This window comes from Hemicordylus capensis, chromosome 1, assembly GCF_027244095.1.
Source record: "Hemicordylus capensis ecotype Gifberg chromosome 1, rHemCap1.1.pri, whole genome shotgun sequence".
Taxonomy (NCBI): domain Eukaryota; kingdom Metazoa; phylum Chordata; class Lepidosauria; order Squamata; family Cordylidae; genus Hemicordylus; species Hemicordylus capensis.
This window is the reverse complement of record NC_069657.1, coordinates 176,416,857-176,436,856: the sequence shown is the minus strand read 5'-3', so window position 1 is coordinate 176,436,856 and position 20,000 is coordinate 176,416,857. Positions and strand designations below refer to the sequence as shown.

The window sequence follows — 20,000 nt, the reverse complement described above, 5'->3', positions numbered from 1 at the left end:
TAGTTGTATGTATGGAGTGGGTTGAAAAAGCAGCGGCGGCGGCAGGGAGACACAAAACACCCCAGAAAGGCAGAGGGTCATTCTTTTGGTCAGTTCCCTCTTCTCTGAGGTGGGCTATCACAAGCAGCTAATAATCACATTGATTATTACATTAAAATTAATAGTAATGTGCTGAAAATTGACCTTAGCCCCCGCACCAAGTTGTGGTTGGTTCTTTCTCACCAGGGCTTTTGAATTGTGCACCCCTGCCATAATCACTTTGGTAGCCTTTAAAGTGCCACAGGACTAATGGGAGCAGGAATTTTTCATGGGGTGGGGGACAGAAAAGCAAATACATGCAAATACAGATAAGCATAATATATGTAAACTGTGCCACATTAATCTAGCCATGAATGCAGGGAAGGATTGCCCCTTATTCCCCTCCCCACCCCTGTGGATGCCCATGCTTCATTGTGTTTAGTTCTACAAATTACGTGACTATTCTTCTACAAATTTGCCTATTCCTCCTTTGTGTACAGTATTTGAAACTTGACAGCATGTTACTACTCCTAAACTTTATTTTTCTGTTAACCCTTCTGTTTTGTCAACCTCTTCATAAAAATGTAGTGCCCCAAATGGAAACAATTGTTTGTTTTGAGATCTTGCCAATATAGGAAAATAACCAGATTCTTCTCTTACTTGGTGGTGATAATACTGCACATTTATGTAGTATGTTAGGGTGTCTAAAGCACTTCACATCTATAATCTCAGGCATCCTTCTGATGACTCTATAACAAGGTCAGTGTCATTGTCCCCAGATTGGCTTAGAGGTTGTTGCTTGCCAAGAGTCATCTGGTGAGTTCATGGCAGCAGCAAGTTATCATCTGGAGACTTTTTGCCTCAATGCACGTGCCTTTAGCCACAACTCTCCACCAGCTCTCAATGTCTGAAGTGGCACTGGATTTTGGTCCCAACAACATCACATTTTAAATTCAATGTAGGTATAGATATATTGTCGCCATTCCAGTCTTGTATCTTGATATTTTGAACCTGTGAGTTTTAAAGATGGCACGTTGGCTTATAGCAAGATAGACATAAAAACACAATAATAAAACACAATCAATACAGTTCTTCGCCTTCACGTGGTTATCTAGTCGGCATAAGTTAGCCCTGGGAGAAGGGGATGAGCAATCCAGTTGGCCCAAAGCAGGCCTCTGATGTCTTTCTCTCTGCACTTTTTAATTATTGGAAACACAAAAAAGCTAGTTATACTGGTTGCTGAAGTGATTCTGTATATCTTTTTACAGAAATCTAATTCTCTAGCCTTTATAGTATCTTTAAAATAGAAAGCATAGGAAAGTAATGTTTAATTAAAATATGTTTGATATCAGATAACGAAAAATATTGACTGAATTTGAAATTAACACATGAGGAATTACAGATGTCATTTAGCACGAGATTTCTCAAATGATATGATTATTAATGCTTCCAATAGCTATGAGATAAACCTGCACATTCATTCTGCATAATTAGACCATGGGGGCAATGTACCACTTCTACCACTGGACTGTCATTTTTCCTATAACTCAAAGATGAAAATGGTAGAAGTTCCTAAAGAAAAATGCTTATGGGACATCTGGTTCACTTCTGTCTGTAGAACTAATTTAAAACAGAGCAGTTAGATCCAAGGCATATACACCTTCAAATAGGGAAAATAACTTGCTTGTATGTAGCCAAATCATGGGAAATGATATTCGTTTTCAGTATCGTTAGCATTTCTCCAGATGGCAGCTTCCCACACAGCTGATTTAGTGTTGTAATGCTAAACTAGAGAAAAAGGGGGGGATGCTGAAGAAAAGAGGACCCAATTAGAAGAGGGATTCCTTGCAATCATCTCTTTTGGATCATGCCACCCAATCTGAACTTTCCTGTCCCTGGTCTGCTGTTTGAGGTAGCACAAATCAATGGAAAGGCCATCACGTTCACTATGTGTCTTGAAGAAGCTGGATATGCTGAGTCATCTGACAGCACCATTAAATTTCCTTAATAATAAAGGGGAAAAAGAATTGGCTTAAAAACCAGGCCTATTGGCCAAACCACCTTAAAAATGCTGTGGTGGGATAGTCAAAAAGCTATGTCACCACCAAGTCACAATATATAGCACAGTGTAGCATGAAGAAATGTTCAGCTGTATCCTACTCATACAGTTTTGGAAGCAAATCCTACAGAGTTGGAAGCAAGTCCTACAGAGTTAGGGCTTGGTGTGCATTACGGAGACCTGGTCTGGAGAAGCTAGTGGCCCAGTTCAGGACTTCAGTGTCCATTTCAGGACCTGGTTGCCAGGGGTGGCTCAGGAGTTCATAGTGGCCATAATGACTATGGGCCTATCCCAAGTGATCTCTGGACCGATCATGATGCAGATCACATGCTCGATCTGGTCTTTTGTTCTGATCAGGGTGGTGTCCCATGGGTTGAGACACCTGATATTTCCCCACTATCATGGACGGATCACCATCTGGTAAGACTTGCAGCCAAAACGCACCTCTGTAGGGGTGAAGGACCCATTAGATTATTCTGCCCGAGAAGGTTATTGGATCCAATAGGATTCTAAAAAGCCTTGGAAGACTTTCAAGATGGCTCTGCTAGTGATTCTGTCGATGCTCTGGTGCAAATATGGAATAATGAACTTACTAGAGTGGTAGACACAATTGCTCCTAAGCGTCCTCTCCGACCTGCTTTAAAGTCAGCCCCATGGTATTCAGAGGAACTGCGGGAGCTGAAGCATCAAGATTGCAAGTGGAGGAAGACTTTGTGCAAATCCAGTAGATTGTAACACAGAGGATCTATTTGAGCATCTATGCTCTGGCAGTGCTGATGGCAAAGAAGCAGTTCTCTGCCCGCATTGCTTCTGCAAATTTATGTCCAACTGAATTGTAAAGGGTTATGAGGAACTAGTTCATGCCCTCTCTGCCTTGAATTTGAATTTGGAACCATCTGTCACTCACTGTGAAGTTTTAAACAACTTTTTTGCATAAAATATCTTGTATTCGCACTGAACTAGACTCCACAGTTACTGCAGTCTATCATGGAGGTGCCCAGCAACCCCTCTTGTAGGATTGAACTGGATCGCTTTCATTTTGTTACTTCTGAAGATGTGGACAAACTGCTTCGGACTGTATGTCCCACCACCTGCTCTCTTGACCCTTGCCCAACTTGGTTTATTTCATCTGGCAGTCATATTATCAGAGAGGGTCTGGTAAATATCATAAATGCTTCTCTGAGGAAGGGCAGGATACCTCCTTGTCTTAAGGAGGCTATTATTAGACCTTATTTGAAGAAACCTGCATTGGATTCCTCAGAGTTAGCTAATTACAGACCTATCTCTAATCTTCCTTGGTTGGGCAAGTTGATTGAGAGAGTAGTTACTTCTCAGCTCCAGGCAGTTTTGGATGACACAGATTATCTAGACCCATTCCAAACCAGCTTTCGGGTGGGCTATGGGGTTGAGACTGCCTTGGTTGACCTGATGGATGATCTCCAATTGGCGATCGACAGATGGAGTGTGACTCTGCTGATCCTTTTGGATCTCTCAGTGGCTTTCGATACCATTGGCCATGGTATCTTGCTGAGTCGCTTGAAGGAGGTGGTATTGGGTGGCATTGTTTTACAGGGTTCCATTCCTACCTCTCTGGCAGATTCCAGATGGTGTCGCTTGGAGACTTTTGATCTGAAAAACGAGAGCTAAAGTGTGGTGTTCCACAGGGCTCCATACTGTCTCCAATGCTTTTTAACATCTACATGAAACCGCTGGGAGAGATTATCAGGAAGTTTGGTCTGGGGTGCTATCAATATGCTGATGACACCCAGATCTATTTCTCCATACCAACTTCATCAGGAAATAGCATCACTCACACACACACACACACACACACACACACACACACACACACACACACCAAGTTCCTGCCTGGAGGCAATATTGGGCCGGATAAGGGATAACAGGCTGAAGTTGAATCCAAATAAGTCGGAGGTACTGTCTGTAGGGGGTCGGGATCCAAGAGATGGTTTAGATCTGCCTGTTCTGTATGGGGTTACACTCCCCCTAAAAGATCAGGTTTGTAGTCTGGGAGTGTTCCGGGATCGCAAACTCTTCCTGGTTTCTCAGGTTGAGGCTGTGGCCAGGATTGCTTTTTATCAGCTTCCGCTGATATCTGGGATATGTCCATTTCTGGAGACAAATGACCTTAAAATGGTGGTACATATCCTGGAAACCTCTAGGCTTGACTATAGTAATGCACTCTACGTGAGGCTGCCTTTGTACGTAGTTCGGAAACTACAGTTGGTTCAGAATGTGGCAGCCAGATTGGTTTGGAAGAGAGTTTCCAAATGAAATACAAAGTACTGGTTATTACCTATAAAGCCCTTAATGGCATGCTTGCTTGCTTGCTTATTTATTTATTTATATTCGATTTATATACCACCCTTCCAAAATGGCTCAGGGTGGTTTACAACTGAATAAAAACAATTAAAACCAGTTAACAATTAAAATCAAAACTATAAAAACAGAATAAATCCAATTAAACACTCAAACAGCTAAAAACCCTGGAAAACCAGGGCAAACATTTAAAACAATTTAAAACAGTGTATAGCAATTTAAAAACCTTGGAAGGCCAGGCCAAACAGACAGGTTTTAAGGGCTCTCCTGAAAGACAGTAATGAACTCAAATTACGGATTTCTACCAGGAGTACATTCCATAGCCCAGGAGCAGCTACAGAGAAAGCCCGCCTCTGAGTCACCACCAGACAAACCAGTGGTAACTGGAGAGGGACCTCTTCAGATTACCTTAACGTGCGGTGGGGATCATGCAGGCTTAGGTCCAGGGTACCTAAGAGAGCACCTTCTTTGTCGTGAACCCTGTTACCTAATATTAAAATCATCTGGAGAGGTCCGGTTGTGGTTGCTGCCAACTCAGTATTTATTTATTTATTACATTTATAAACTGCCCCATCCAAAGGCTCTGGGCAGTGTACAGCACATTTAAAAAGACAAAAACACACACCATTTAAAACACAGTGCTAAAAGCAATATAAAAACAATTCAAAAACAAAACCATTTAAAACTGATTAAAATACTTTTAAAAAACATTTAAAAACCTTGGAAGGCCAGGCTAAACAAGTAAGTTTTTAGGGCTGTCTTGAAGGCCGACAGCGAGCCTAAACTGCGGATATCTGCCAGGAGTGCATTCCATAGGCCAGGAGCAGCTACAGAAAAGGCCTGGTTCCAAGTCGTCACCAGATGTACCGGTGGCAACTGGAGGCGGACCTCTCCAGATGACCTCAACATGTGATGGGGATCATACCAAAGAAGGCACTCTCTAAGATAGCCCGGACCCAAGCCGTTTAGAGCTTTAAAGGTAATAACCAGCACTTTGTATGTCACCCAGAAACATATCAGCAGCCAGTGCAACTGTTTTAAGACAGGCAAAATATGGTCTCTCCAGGTTACCCCAGAGACTAATCCTGCCACATTTTGAACTTTCCAAACTACATACAAAGGGGGCCCCACATACAGAGCGCATTGCAGTAGTCGAGCCGGGAGGTTACCAGCTGATGCACCACTGTTTTGAGATCGTTCTCATCAAGTAATTGACGCAGATGTCGAATCAAACAAAGTTGATAGAAAGCACTCCTGGCCATAGCCTCCACCTGAGATACCAGGGTGAGACTTGGATCCAAGAGCACCCAAGCTGCATACCTGTTCCTTCTGGGGCAGTGTAACCCCATCTAGCACAGGAAGATATTACTCATCCCTTAAATTATGATTCCCCCCCCCCACAGTGATCACCTCCATCTTGCTTGGATTCAGCTTCAATTTGTTATCCCTCATCCAGCCCATTACTGCCCGTAGGCAGGCATTTAGGGAGTGAATGCCATTTCAGGAGGAGGAGGAGGAGGTGAAGAAATAGATTTGGGTGTAATCAGCATACTGATAACACCCTGCACCAAATTTCCTGATGACCTCACCCAGTGCTTTCATGTAAATATTAAAAAGCATTGGTGACAGGAGGGAGCTCTGAGGGACTCAATATAATAGCTCCAGTTTTAAAGAGGAACTGTCACCAAGCTCTGCCATCTGGAATCTGCCTGAAAGAACCACTGCAAAGCAGTTCCTCCTATCCCCAATTCTCCCAGGTGATCCAGAAGGATACCATGGTCCATGGTATCAAATGACGCCGAAAGATCCAAAAGAACCAACAGAGTCACACTCCCTCCATCGATTCCCTGGTAAAAGTCATCCATCAGGCTGACCAAGGCAGACTCTGCCCCATAGCCTGCTCTAAAGCCAGTTTGAAATGGGTCTAGATAATTGGTTTCCTTCAAAACTGCCTGGAGCTGGTTAGCCACCACTCTCTCAATCACCTTGCCCAACCCAGCGGATTGGAGGCCAGCCCATAACTATCCATCACTAAGGGATCTAAGGAAGGCTTCTTAAGAAATTGTCTAATCATTGCCTCCTTCAAACAAGAAGGCATCCTACCCTTCCTCAGCAATGAGTTAATAATATTAACTAGGCCATCTCCAACAATTTACCTCCAGTGACTGTTGCTGGTGTCTATCTTATGTTTCCTTTTAGACTGTGAGCCCTTTGGGGACAGGGATCCATCTTATTTATTTGTTATTTCTCTGTGTAAACCACCCTGAGCCATTTTTTGGAAGGGTGGTATAGAAATTGAATGAGTGAATGAATGAATGAATTTCCCTGCAAGATAGAAGCAGCCAAGTCGGGCAAGGATCCAGAGAACAAGTGGTAGGCTGCACCGCCCCAAACAGCTTGTCCACATCATCAGGCATCGCAGGTGGAAACTGATCCAATCTAATATTACAGGAGGGATTGCTTGACACCACCTTAATAGACTCTGCAGAAACAGTGAAGTCCTAGGCCACCAGTGTGCAGAAGCAATGTGCGCAGACCAGAATTTGGTGGCAACTCGGGACCGGGCCTTCTCTGGGGCTGCCCCAGGGTTTTGGAACTCACTCCCTGCCGAAATAAGAGCATCTCCTTCTCTGTTTATTTTTAGGAGGACCCTGAAGATTTACCTATTTCCCCAGGCCTTCAACTGATACCAATTTTTTTGTATTTTAATGTTTTTTAATCTATTATTATTATTTATTTATTTACACAGTCAGACAGGTGTTATTGACTGGTTTGTTTTATCCAGACATTGAGTCCTTCCCAAGGACCTGGGATGCCAGAATCTTATTGTCAATGGTTATAGATATCGTTGCAGAATATAGGCTGTTCCCAGTAAAGTTGCTTTTTGTAATTGGCTGGTGGTGATTTCTGTGGCCCTTATGGTGTTGAGGTGCTCTTCAAATTGTTTTGGAATTGCACCTAGGGCGTCAATTACCACTGGGATTATTTTGGTCTTCTTCTGCCACAGCCTTTCAGTTTTAATTTGTAGATCTTTGTATTTCGTTATTTCTTCTATTTCTTTTTCTTCCATTCTGCTATCCCCTGGTATTGCTATGTTGTTGTTGTTGTTGTTGTTGTTGTTATATTATGAATTTTAAATGTTTTATATTTTATATTATGTTTTAATTCTATACACCATCTAGAGATTGCGATATTGGGCAGTATATAAACTAATTAATTAATTAAATAAATCTCGAGTAGCTTTATACTGCCATTTCAGAGAAAACCATAGTATGCCTCTTCTTAAAGAGCTGCACTGGCTGCCTGTATGTTCCAGGCAAAATATAAAGTGCTGGTTATTACCTGAACGGCTTAGATCGAGGTTACCTGAAAGAGTGCCTGTTTCTCCAAGATCTCCACCACTCATTCAGTTTGTCTAATGGCAACTTGGGATTGGACCTTCTCAGCAGGTGCCCCTAGTTGTGGAACACACTCCCTATGGGTATAAGACCGTTATCCCGGGAGGCTTTCAAGAGAGCCATAAAGAGACTAATGTTTAATGATAATGTGGTTTTAAATGGTTTTAAATAGGTTTTATGTTAATGTTTCCAATGGTTTTATTTTACTTTTTAATATTTTAAATGGTTTTATTTCTGTGCGTGGACTACCATAAGCTACTTGCGGTGTAGAAATGAAATAAATAAACAAACAATTATAGCTACGCCCTTGCTTGAAGGCACAAATAATTAGGAACAGATTTCAGTGCTTCATCTATAGTCTGGCCTGGAGCTGCAACTTCTTGTTTGAGGCAGAAGTATTTGTTTCTGAATAGGCGCAGAAGTTGCCATCTTCCAAAAAATTAGTGCATTCTCTGGAAATACATCAAAGGTGGGCATATTGGGGCCTGAGATATTACTTTGCCCATGGCCCATGCCTAATGGCCTCCAGCTCACAACAAGGATATTCCGGCTGTTCCATGAACCAGAGACCCATAGGAGGGTAAGTGAGGCCTATCTTGGTGCCCAGCAAGCAAAACTGGGCCTAGTGTAGTCACTTTCACTTTTCATCCAAATTTTTGTTTCCACACAACCCTAAGAATAATTGCCTGCTGAGATCAGTGTGAAGGCTTTCTTTGACATGAGTGTGCATTGGATTATACTGTGATCTGATTTGGAGGGAAAGTTTTTAATACATGTTTTCAGAAACCAGGATATTCTGAAGGAAGTCTTTACACACCATGTTATCAAAAAAGTGCTAATAATCACCATTACTTGGAAATATATCTCAGTGAAGCTTACTTCCAAGTAAGAGTGAAGAAGTCACTCTTCAGAGCGTCTCAATGTCTGTCATTTTGTAATAGATCTACAATATAGCATAAATATTGTTTTGTGTTCTACAAATAAACAGTTGGAAAGTCAAGCTGCACTCTGTTTTATTTCAAGGGAACATGATAAGGATCCTGAGAGTTTCTTTAAAGTACTGCTGAAAATGAAAGAGATGGAACTAAGTTTTCATGTGTCTGTCCTTGGAGAAACCTTCACTGATGTTCCAGGTATTTTCTTTTCATTATCATTACAGATATTGCAACAGACAATTATATAATTAATTTTCTTTGAATTAAATTTCTTTGCTTTTTTGAGCAAAGCTATTCAATCACCAGAGACCTGGAAATGTTTTTAAGGGGAGGAGATTCAAGACTTTAAAGATGGAATGAATGTTGCCTGTTGTCCATTTTTACTTCTTTTAAATGGGAAAATAATAAAGTGATTATCTATTATATTCAGTATTGGTAAAATTAGTTTATCACAATGCAGTTGCATAAAGAAAAGGAAAATTCTAAGCAGTAGTAACCGATGGGGGGCGGGGAGTATACGACATTTCTGAAAATCAGTTATGGAATACTCTTTGTATGATTAAGCTAACCCACATTATCCACTTCAGAGAAGTGAAGGATGCAGCACAGTAAGATCCCTTGTAGAAACACCAAATCTTTTCATTTATTGTGGCATTTTAGTTTAGCAAATCAGAGTTTATTTTTGCTTTACTTTGCGTGTGTGTGTATTGGCCTGTCTTGCTTCCCCCAGTCTGCAGTCAGTACACAGTTCACCCGACACTAGTTGAGGCCAACACAGCCATTTGTTTAGCTGTTAGCCTGCGCACACATATCTGGGAGTAAGCCCCACTGAATGCAGTGGGGTTTGCTTCTGAGTAAACATGCATAGGATTGGACATTAGATTATATGCCTGCTCCATTTCAAAAAGTGAGGGTGAGCTGTAAATTTTTCCAATATTGAAAAGGCAATCAGAAGATGATCCCAACAGTACTGAACATTCTACTGTTCATAGAATGGTAATGAACTAGAAACTAAGTGTGCAGGGTTTGACTTCTCAACTCTGAACCTGAACTAATTCTCTCTGCACTCTAAGTTTCCTCACTTCAGCTCAGTTCCCCATTTTACAGTGAAACTCTGCTCCCAAGGCACAGAAAGCAAAGCTTTGCTCAGCACCCCCACCCCTCCCGCCACCTGGACCAATTTTAGGATGGGCCCTCTGCCAGTAAAACGTAAAATAAAATATAGAAAAGTAAACTATGTTTTTAGCTGATATTTTGGATTCTTATAAAATTTTGGATACTTTTTGGATACTTATATCCAAAATTTTGGATACTTATAAAATGGGCTGCAAATATGCATATGAAAAATGGACTGTAGTGAGCTGTTGACCCTAATCTGGATTCCTATAATCATAATATATTGTTGCTTTATTCCTATTCAGATCTTATTTCCTAGGCCTATTGCACATGCCTCTCCCTTCTGATAAGAAATAAATGTGTCTGTTGGAAGAATTTTTTCTTGATTCCATATATAATTCCCCTCTCTGCCCTGCCTTTAGTTCCTGCCTTTTCTTTTTTTTTTAAGGATCTCAGGTATATGTACCAAAAATAATTCAATTCCCATCTGCTTTGGCTAGATGTTGCTCTTGGCCAAAACCTATTGTTTAGCAGTAAAGTTGTCTATACCACATGAATTGGTAAACAGCTCCATTCCTCATGCTTATTGTTGCAGCTAATAGTATCTTACAGATACATACTCTCTCTAAAAATAAAAAACTCTAATTAATATTAAAATGCCATCCTCATAGTAGCCAATTAGCGAACAAAACCCAGCCAAAATTGAACTAGAGATTTATACTGCTTTTGGAAAATGCCAAGGTAAAAGAGGGATTCCACAATTCAGGGCCAATCAGCTGGAATGCCTCTTAAAAAAAAAAAAAAAACAGCTGAAGTACATGCATCAAAGAACATTAGGAAGAGAAAATTCAATTCCAGCTGTTGTGGCAGAAAAGTGCTTCCTCATTCAAAACATTGCTCTAGGCAGAAGCCTAATATTTAGCAGTAAAGTTGTCCATCTGGCCATATTCCAAATGAAAGAGTAACCAACTCCATTCCCAAGCCTTATTCTTGCAGTTAATAGTATCTTACAGACAGACAGGCACACAAACACACAACAAATGAATAAATAAAATCAGGCAAATATTAAAGTTTTCCCCTCATACTAGCCAACTGGCCAACACAACCCAGACAAAATTAAATGAGGGTTTTGCGCTATTCCTGGAAGATGGAAAGAGGGTTTCCACAATTAAGCAGCTACCGTCTGGAATGCCTCTTTGTGTGATTTTGTAGTCCAATTGATTTACAGATGATACTGAAAGAGAGTGTTTTGGCTGACTAGAGACTGAGATGAGGCATCAGGGTAGAGGTGTGCAATGAAGTATGGGACCCAAGTTTGGTTTTTTTATTGAACATAACAAGAAATTTGAATCAGGCCTTGAAAATAGCAACTAGTTTGGGTGGATGTCAGAACAGTGATATAATGTGCTCCCAGTAACAGGAATCTCAACTGAGCCACTGTGCTAATAGACTCACAGAATTAAACAACAGACAACTATTTACCGAGCAATACTTTCAGCAATGTATATACAGCCACATTGGGAGCCAGGTATCTGGTGAGGAGAATTCTAATATACATTAGCTCTCTGAAAAAAGTAATGCAAGGGAAGCAAAAGAGTGGTAAAATTTTTCCAAGCTGCTTCCCAGCTTGTCCAAAGTATCAAATCCAATAATGTCCCACAGTGTGTACAGACCCATTTATTGTCTGAGGTAGCATTTGGTTGTCACAGAACCCATAAAATTCTGAGCTCACACTAAATAGTCAGTCTTAGCATGTAAGATGAACCCCCTGAGTTCTTCCAAATGTTGGAAGACAAGGTTGACACAATTTACAAGAGCAGCTCAGAAAATTTAATATCTGTTCTAAGCCAAACTGAGGTCTTTGCTGAGGCAGAAATCTTGAAGGGACACAGACCTTGGAGAGCTCCAAGGGGAAAGAGGTCAGGACCTTGACTAGCTCTGAGCAGGAACCCAGAAGAGCTGCATTTAGCATCATAGGATGGATGTTGCTCCAATGAGTGCTTGTAGCAATCTGCTAGTTTTTATAGCTGCTCTCAGCAGAATGAATTGCCCCCACTCGCCCGGGCAGCTTTCTTAGGGAAAGCTCTGTTGCTTAAAGGGACCTTTGCTGATTTTCTAAGTGCTGGTTCCAGTGGCACTGATGGACCTGTACCAGGATTGGCAGATACTCAGACAACTGCTCCAAATCAGAAGACGATGGCTGACTTGAGTTGAAGGTGCCCTTGGGTTGTGGTAAAGGTCTTGGCTCAGGTTCCCCTGGTTCTCCTGATCTAGAGGATCATGGCAGCCAGGCTCCTCTGGTGTCTGGGTCATTGGGTCTTCTCACCCTGTCTCATTCCCTGAACTGCCCGCCTCATTCCCCAACGGAGGAGTCCCAGATTCAGCACCTTGACATACTGTAGCAATTGGTGGCCAAATATATTATAGCAAACAAGTGAATTTTGGCCCGTTGAATAACGGGCGCTAGTAGCAGCGCTCCTGGCCCCCCGCCGCCATTCCCCCTCCCTCCGCCGTCCGGCCACCCTCCCAGCTCCTTTGTGTCCCCCCCCCACCTTTAAGGGCCAAATCGGCCCAGGGACTTGCCCCCACCAGGCCGGGGAGACGGAGGCCGGGACCGGGGGTGGAGCGGAGGCCATGCAACTTTTTAAAAAATTGCTTCCGCGGCCGACGCCGCCGACCCTCCCTCCCAGCTGCCGAGTCCCCCTTACCCTGGCCGGCTGCTGTCAGCCGAAGGAAGTCCTTAATTTAAGAGGCAGAGAGGAGCTCGCAAGGAGAGCTCCTCTCTGTGCAAAGCCTCTTGCCGAACTGCCGCTTTGGGCGCAAGGGACGCAAGCGCCCAAAGCAGCACTTCGGCAAGAGGCTTTGCACAGAGAGGAGCTCTGCTTGCGAGCTCCTCTCTGCCTCTTAAATTAAGGGCTGTCTTCGGCCGACAGCAGTCGGCCAGGGTAAGGGGGACTCGGCAGCTGGGAGGGAGGGTGGGCGGTCGGCGGCATCGGCCGCGGGAGCAATTTTTTTTAAAGTTGCATGGCCTCCGCTCCGCCCCCGGCCTCCGTCTCTTTTGGCCGAGGCGGCGGCTCTGCCGCCGCCTCGGTCAGTTTCCCCCGCCGCCGCTTCTCCGGCTTCTTCGGGGCGGCCGCTTCTGGCCGCCCAAGATGGCCGCCGGGTCCTGCCTTTTGTGCCTCCCTTGCCCTGTTCTGGCCATGCGCTTCGCGCATGCCCAGAACAGGCCAGGCACGAACGCACGCTTGGTGTCGTGCACGAACGCACGCTTGGGACGGACACCAAGCGTTTTATTAGAGAGGATAAACAAGATGAGCAGTGATAGCAGTGATTGTTCATTCATAATCTTCTTTGGTGCAAAATGATGAAGGAACTTAGAAAGAATCTACTCTCATTCCCTACTAGAGAATCTACCCTCAGAACACCTCAAACATTGAAAACAACAAAACTCAGTGCTCCATGGGCTTGTGGGTTTGCACCCTATGTGCACCCTATGTGCGGTTGGCACCCTATGTGCACTACTTCACAGCCTCCTCTGGACCACCCTGGTGCCCCCCAAGTGGAGCTATGGGGCTGCTGAAATCCCCACTATTCCCTCTGGGGGGGACTTAAAGACATGCAGACTTCAGGGGGGGGGATAAAAATCACCCCTTTCACCGATTTATTTGAAATCTGGGTGGTAGCAGGCAGCCATTGAGGCACTGCCACCTGACCTACTCTTATGCCTCCAAAACCCCTTTTCTGCCACAAATCTGCCACAAAGACATGCCAACTTAAAAAAAATGTTGACAATCACCTCTTTGCCCAATTTCTTTGAAATCTAGGTGGTAGCTTCCTTGCACCCATTGGGCACTATCTCCCACCACAACCTGCTCTGGGCCACCCTAGTATCCCCCCGCCCCATGTAGAATTATAACTAAGGCTGCTGAAATTCCTCATTATTCCCTATGGGAAAAAGCTTAAAGATGCGTGAACTAAAAAAAAAAGTTAAAATCACCCGTTTGCCCAATTTCTTTGAAATCTGGGTGGTAGCTTCCTTGCATGCATTGGGCACTACCATCCACTACAACCAGCTCTGGGTCACCCACGTGGAGCTATGAGGCTGCTGTATTCCCCATTATTCCCTATGGGAAAAAGCTTAAAGATGCGCAAACTTCAAAAAAAAAAAATATAAATCACCCCTTTGCCCAATTTCTTTGAAATTTGAGTAGTAGCTTCCACCCATTTGGCCCTACCACCCACCCCGCTCTTTTGCCCCCTGGACTCCCTTTTTGCCCCAAATCAATTCAGAGTCAGAAAAATCGGGTACAAATAAAACTGGGGTGATTTGGGGGTGTGTGGATTCTGACCCAAAAGAAATCAGGGGTGATTCAATTCGGGTACAAATGAAATAAAAAAAAATTCATGCACATCCCTAAAAACATTCAGTAGCCTTAACAGGAAAGCTCTTTCCCTGCCTGAGACCCTGTTGAACTACTGCAAGATTCCCTCCAGAGTACTGGGTTAGAGGAACCAGTAGTCTACCTTAGTATAAAACAGCTTCATATGTTGGTCTATATTTAATTTTTACTTCATCTACAGATAATTAGGAAAAGATCGGGTTCCACTGTGTTCATTTTAAGATACGAGTGGCTAAAATCAGATGTGGGCACTATTGAGATGTGGGCACTATTCAGCACAATGGCGGGGGGTATAGCTGGGGATCACACCAGAATACAAAAAAGTATTGTTTGAAGTATAAAGTAGCCTAAGTAGCATAAAGGACATCCATTTGAATTCTGCTGTGAGTGCTGTATGACCTTTCCCCCTATTTGACATGTATTAGGGCTGTTAGAACATGGTAATCTAAGTCAGAATGATTTCCATTTGCTGAGAATGTTCTTCTTTAGGGAAGATAATCTATTTGGGAACAAAGAACATTATTTAGTGGTAGATGTAAATCTTTGGTTCAACAAGTAAGAGTTCAGTGCTTTGCTGGAAGTCTGTTCCAACTTTTATACCATGAGTAAGAGTCTGTTATATTTACAGTATCATTAAATTAGTCCAGTTTAATGTTCTAACCATTTGTTTATTGCAGCAAGGGGCTTGTAACATATTAATCTGCGTAGTGAAAAATGCATCTATGTAGCTGTGAAGGTTCTCTAGGTGCTCATAAGACCAATACGATACCCACAGCTTTGATGAGAAGATTCATACTGAGTTCAGAAGCTACTAATGGCTTGATCCAGTTATGTGAGATTAGCTGTGCTATAATGTGAATGGAGAGCATAGTAGGATGCACATCTGACTGCCCATAGCATAGAAGGCAGTGTAATCTGAGTGGGCTACATTTGCATTGGATTCACTAGGGAAGTGCACGAAACTGGCAGGGACCAGTTCGAAGATGGGGAGGTCATAGCTTTAAGGGCGGGGAGGGTGCACTTATCTCTCCCTCCGCTTTCCCCTTGCCAGCGCTCCATTTTTAAAGTCCTCCCTGCCGCCCCATGCCCTCTTTGGCCGGAAGTGCCAGGTGCACATGTTGGGCATGTGCTCACGCACCCAGCGCAGCTGATGCTTCCAGTCAAAGAGGGCACATGGCAGCAAGGAGGTATGCTGCTGCCCTGATGGGGACTTTAAAAACAGAGCGCTGGCGGGGGGGGAAGCAGAGGGAGGAGTAAGTTCACCCCCCACACACACCCTTAAAGCTATGCCCACCTGCCTTCAAACCGGCAGACCCGCTGGCCAATTGAACCAGTTCGGAGGCCCATAAAGGGCCTCCGAAATGGTTCCGTACACATTCCTAGGATTCACAGCTGATTTGCACCCACAGCTCCCAATCTAGAAATGGTGATCTGCATGGGGAAGACCGCTCCCGTGTAGCGATCCTTATCTCTTAATCTCTCATGCAAAGAATGCATATATGTACATATATCCGCATTTGCTGTATCTTTTGAGGCCATATTTGTGAAATAATCATCTAGAAATCTGACGGTATCTATCTAAAAGTGGACCTCAAAGGAAAAGTCTGTTACAAATGTAAACCAAATCCTGCCACTGCTTCTGTTTGATCGGACTCTGTAAACCTGCTCAGCTGAAATAAAATTATCCATAAAGTAATATGTCAACATCCAACATATCAACAATGCAAAACAGTGTGTGTGTGTGTGTGTGTGTGTGTGTAATGTACACCCTGCAGCAATCCCTCAAAACTGAAAAATGGGAAGGCTTCTTTTGCGACATTGACCTAGCAGCCATTCCTAGACTTTTAGTTCCTTTCCCTTGCCTGCAACAGATTTTAATGCAAATCTAGATCTTTAGCCATCGTCTATGATGTTGTACAGAAGTAAGGATGTGGCACTCCTTATTCAGCTCTGGAGCAGTAGCTGCCAACAACGTATTTGGAGTCATGGTTTTCAAAGTTGGAGATGCCTTTCTAAGCAGCTGTCAAAGAAGAAAAGAGTTAAATCTTGGCCAGGAAGTAGGAGTAAACTAGGTGACAGGGTCCGTTTGAGAGAAGAAGCTTGCAGAGAAGAACTGAAGATTAGAAAGATAGGAAAGACACCCTAGTTTTATCAGGGGAGTCAGGGGACTCTTTAACCAAGAATCAGGGGGGGATTCCATATTCAAACAAAGGTGTCCTAGATTGGATATTCACCTTTCCCAGTAGTGAGAAGAAAGGGGGAAGCTTTCAAACACAAAGGAGAATCTGGGGGAAAGGTGCAGGGAATGAAACAGTCTGTGAACAGGACTTCAGTTTGGTTATTTCAGAACTCCTGGTTATCCAACAACCATATGAAGTATCTATGCAGACATGTAGGCTCATTACCATGTGTTCATGCAAAGGAAGATACAATCAAATAAGGCTTCTGAGCTCCTCTATCCTGAGTATATGCTCAGTGTATAATTGTACAGGAGAACCTCAGTATTCGCGGAGGTTCCGTTCTGGGCTGCACCTGCAGATATGGAAACAGCGAATACTGGGTAATTGATCCTATGGGATCGTGGGGATTATGTTCCTGGTCGGCCGAAAATGTCAGAAAATTAGCCAAAAATGGCAGGAAATTGGCCAAATTTCACAGGGAGAGCTTCTTACCTTGCTCTGCTGCTCCCCCTGAGTCATGTTGTGCCCCCAAATTGACCAAAAATCAGTGGGGGTTGTCCTCCCTATTTTTTTAAAACAAGGATGAGAGCCATTTTGTGGCTCCATCGAAGAAAATGGTGGCCAGAAATGACATCCGCAGTCATTTCCAGCCACCTCTGACCCGCGGATACGCGAGGGTAGCCCCCCTTTTTTTCCATGTATGCCGAGGACAAGTGTCCGCAAATAACAAGGTCCACCTGTATTTATGATTGTCACATGACTGTCTGCATGGGGTTTCACACTAAGTCCTACTCAAAGGTGGCTCCCCCCCCCTTTTTAAACATATTGTATATTTTTCAGAATGAGAAGCACAATAAGTTGGAAGGGTAAGGTGTGAAGGAGACAACTTCCAAAAATGACGGAAGCTCCTAATTTTGTGCTTTTTCCTCCAAATGATAGCGACTCTTAAACAGCAGGGCAGCTAAAATACTTCTCAGATAAACTAATAGGAACAAAAATGGCCCAAACTGACATGCTGACTTTAAAATAATGAACTTTAAGTGCTTTTCATTGCTACACCAGACAATAACATGAGTGCCAAATGTTCAGAGTTGAAACTTACTCTGAATAGAATAGAAATCGCTAATAATATGTGATGATGACACATACTTCATGCTTATAGGCAGAACTGCACAGCTGTGGAATGGTAACAGAATCCCTTCTGCTGTGTTATCAAGGCACAGTCTCAGGGCACACAACACAGCCACCTTGCTGAAGCTAAGCAGGTCTACGTCTGGTCAGTGCCTGGATGTGTGACTGCCTGGGAATGTGATACACAGTGTCTTGAGTTCCATGGTGGAAGCAAGGTTGGATATGAATTTAATAATAGGGACACATCCATTTTCAAATGGAAGTCTTGATTTGTAAGCTGTTTTCATGATCAAGTCCCAACAGAATTTAGGATTCAGGGAAACCATAGGTCCTATTTTCACTAGCCTCCTAGATGACAGCCCCAGAGAAGGATAAATCTTACAGAAGTTCCTGCATATAGGAGAAAGGTTCTTCAGAGCACTCAGGCAGGCTGCATCTGTTCCTAATGGCACAGTGATTAGTGTCCAAATGGGGCGGCGGGGGGCAGGATGGGAGGAAAGAAAGAAATTTTAAGTGACAGTTGAAGCTGACAAGGCATTATGATAAGATAAGGCCAACATTATGAACTGGAATAAACTCTTGGGGGGTGGGTGGAATTGACACTTTTTCTGAGCAGGGTGGATAAAAATCAATGATTTTTTAAAAATCAGATTTTTTTAATTTAAATCAGATTTTTTATTTAAATCAGATTTTTAAAATAAAATGCTTTCTGAGGGGGGGAAATCTATCTAAAGATAGTTTTCTATTTAAGACACATTATAGTCCAAAGGTATTCATCATGAAATAAGGATTAGTTTTTAATTGTGTAGCATGAGGCTGTATATATGCAATGTTTAGGTTTTTTGGTAAATGAATTCCATTAATCCATTCACAGTGTCATGCTCTTCCAGAGGTTTCTGTAAGATTATTTTGGTCAATTTTTCTGTCTAGAAGAGGACCAAAATTGAAACCTTCATATGGTTGTAAATATTAAGATTATACTAGAAAGAATGAGTCTATATGTAAAAAAAACCCCATGATTTAAATCTAGTCTTACGGACTAGTGATTTAAATCGTGATCTAAATTGATTTGATTTAAATCAAATCTACCCTGTTTCTGAGTGTTCTCGAACAGTGTTTTGAAAAAAGCTGAAGAGGTTTTACCCGTCATTACCCACATCACTCTCTTCCAGAGACAGTCTGAGGGAAATTCGGGAGAAAAAAACCACCACATAGGTCTGGGGAAAGATGAGGACCCCCAAAAATCCTCACCATCTCTTAAAATCAATTGGCCATGAGATTCATATGCTGCCACTGTTGCTTGGTGTCAGAAACAGCCTCATTTGCAATTTGGTATGCACAGGCATCTGTGAATTACCTATGGTAGTGTTCATCATAAGGCCTGGGAGCCACTGGTGGCCCTCATCTAAGTGTGCTAAGGAAGCTAAGTGTGGGCTTCCTGACTCATTGTTTTTTAGGCCTGTGAAAAGCTTCAGCTGAAGCAGAATACTCTTGGCTACCATACAGTGCTGTGCTTTGCCGAGAGCCAATGGGGTTCCTTTAAGGGAAACAGCCCTCTCAAACTCCAACACATCTTGCAAAGCACTCATGAAGCATTAGAAAATATAGTCCTTGCAAGTGCTTTCTCCATAGCGCTCAATGAAGAAATCAGTGGAAAGGACTATGGTTCCTAGCACTCCATGAACGCATTACAAGATAGGGGTGTACATGGACCAGTTTGTGATCAAACCAGTCTGCCGCAAACCAGGCTGGTTCAAGAGGTTTTATTGCAAATGAGTTTGAGCTAGTTTGTTGGTTTGACCAGCCCTGCCATTCGGTTCAACCAAACTGGTTCAGGGAACAGTGGTTCGGTCCATGCACACCTCTGTTACAAGATGGCTCTAGAGCTTAAAAGGGTCATCACTGGAGCTCAACAGTGCTCTGTTTTTCTTAAAGCGTATCCCCTGGGGAAAGCACAGTACTATGTGGAAGTCAACATGGTGACCTCTGTGTGGAGGTCAACATGGCTCACATTGAATGGGGTGTTGTTGTTGTTGTTGTTTTGCCAAAGTGGCCCCTGCTTCAAACACAGTGAAGATCATTTACCTATGACATTTATAAATGCCTAAAGAAGTGGAGACTGAGCCTCATTTAACATGAGAAGCAATCTGATTTTTAAAAATGCATTTTCTTTAACATTATTGGAGCTGGTGATTACTATTAGGCCTCACCATGTCATAGTAGAGTTAGCCAACCTGAGGCCCTCCTGCTGTTGTTGGCCTAGAACTCCCATAATCCCTAGCTTTTGGCCATTGAGACTGAGGATGATGGGAGTTGTAGTCCAACACCAGTTAGAGCTGCAGTTGGGTGTTACAGTGATTAAGGTATCTGCTGAAGAAACTAGGAATGGGTTTAGGAAGAATCTGTGTGGTAGATTTAAAAGCCCA

The 20,000-nt window shown here is 43.0% G+C and overlaps 1 protein-coding gene across 10 annotated transcripts in view; it reads left to right on the top strand.

The window, feature by feature from the left end:
• Positions 1-20,000, top strand: part of GTDC1 (glycosyltransferase like domain containing 1) — a 336,841-nt gene that overhangs the window by 287,933 nt on the left and 28,908 nt on the right. For all 10 annotated transcript variants that reach the window (XR_008312945.1, XR_008312944.1, XM_053282909.1 and 7 more), the window contains one exon: positions 8,836-8,945. Coding sequence is in view for 8 of the 10 variants with exons in the window: in XM_053282909.1 (XP_053138884.1) it covers positions 8,836-8,945 (110 nt within the window). In the remaining 2 variants the exon portion in view is untranslated. The remainder of the gene's footprint in view (positions 1-8,835; positions 8,946-20,000) is intronic.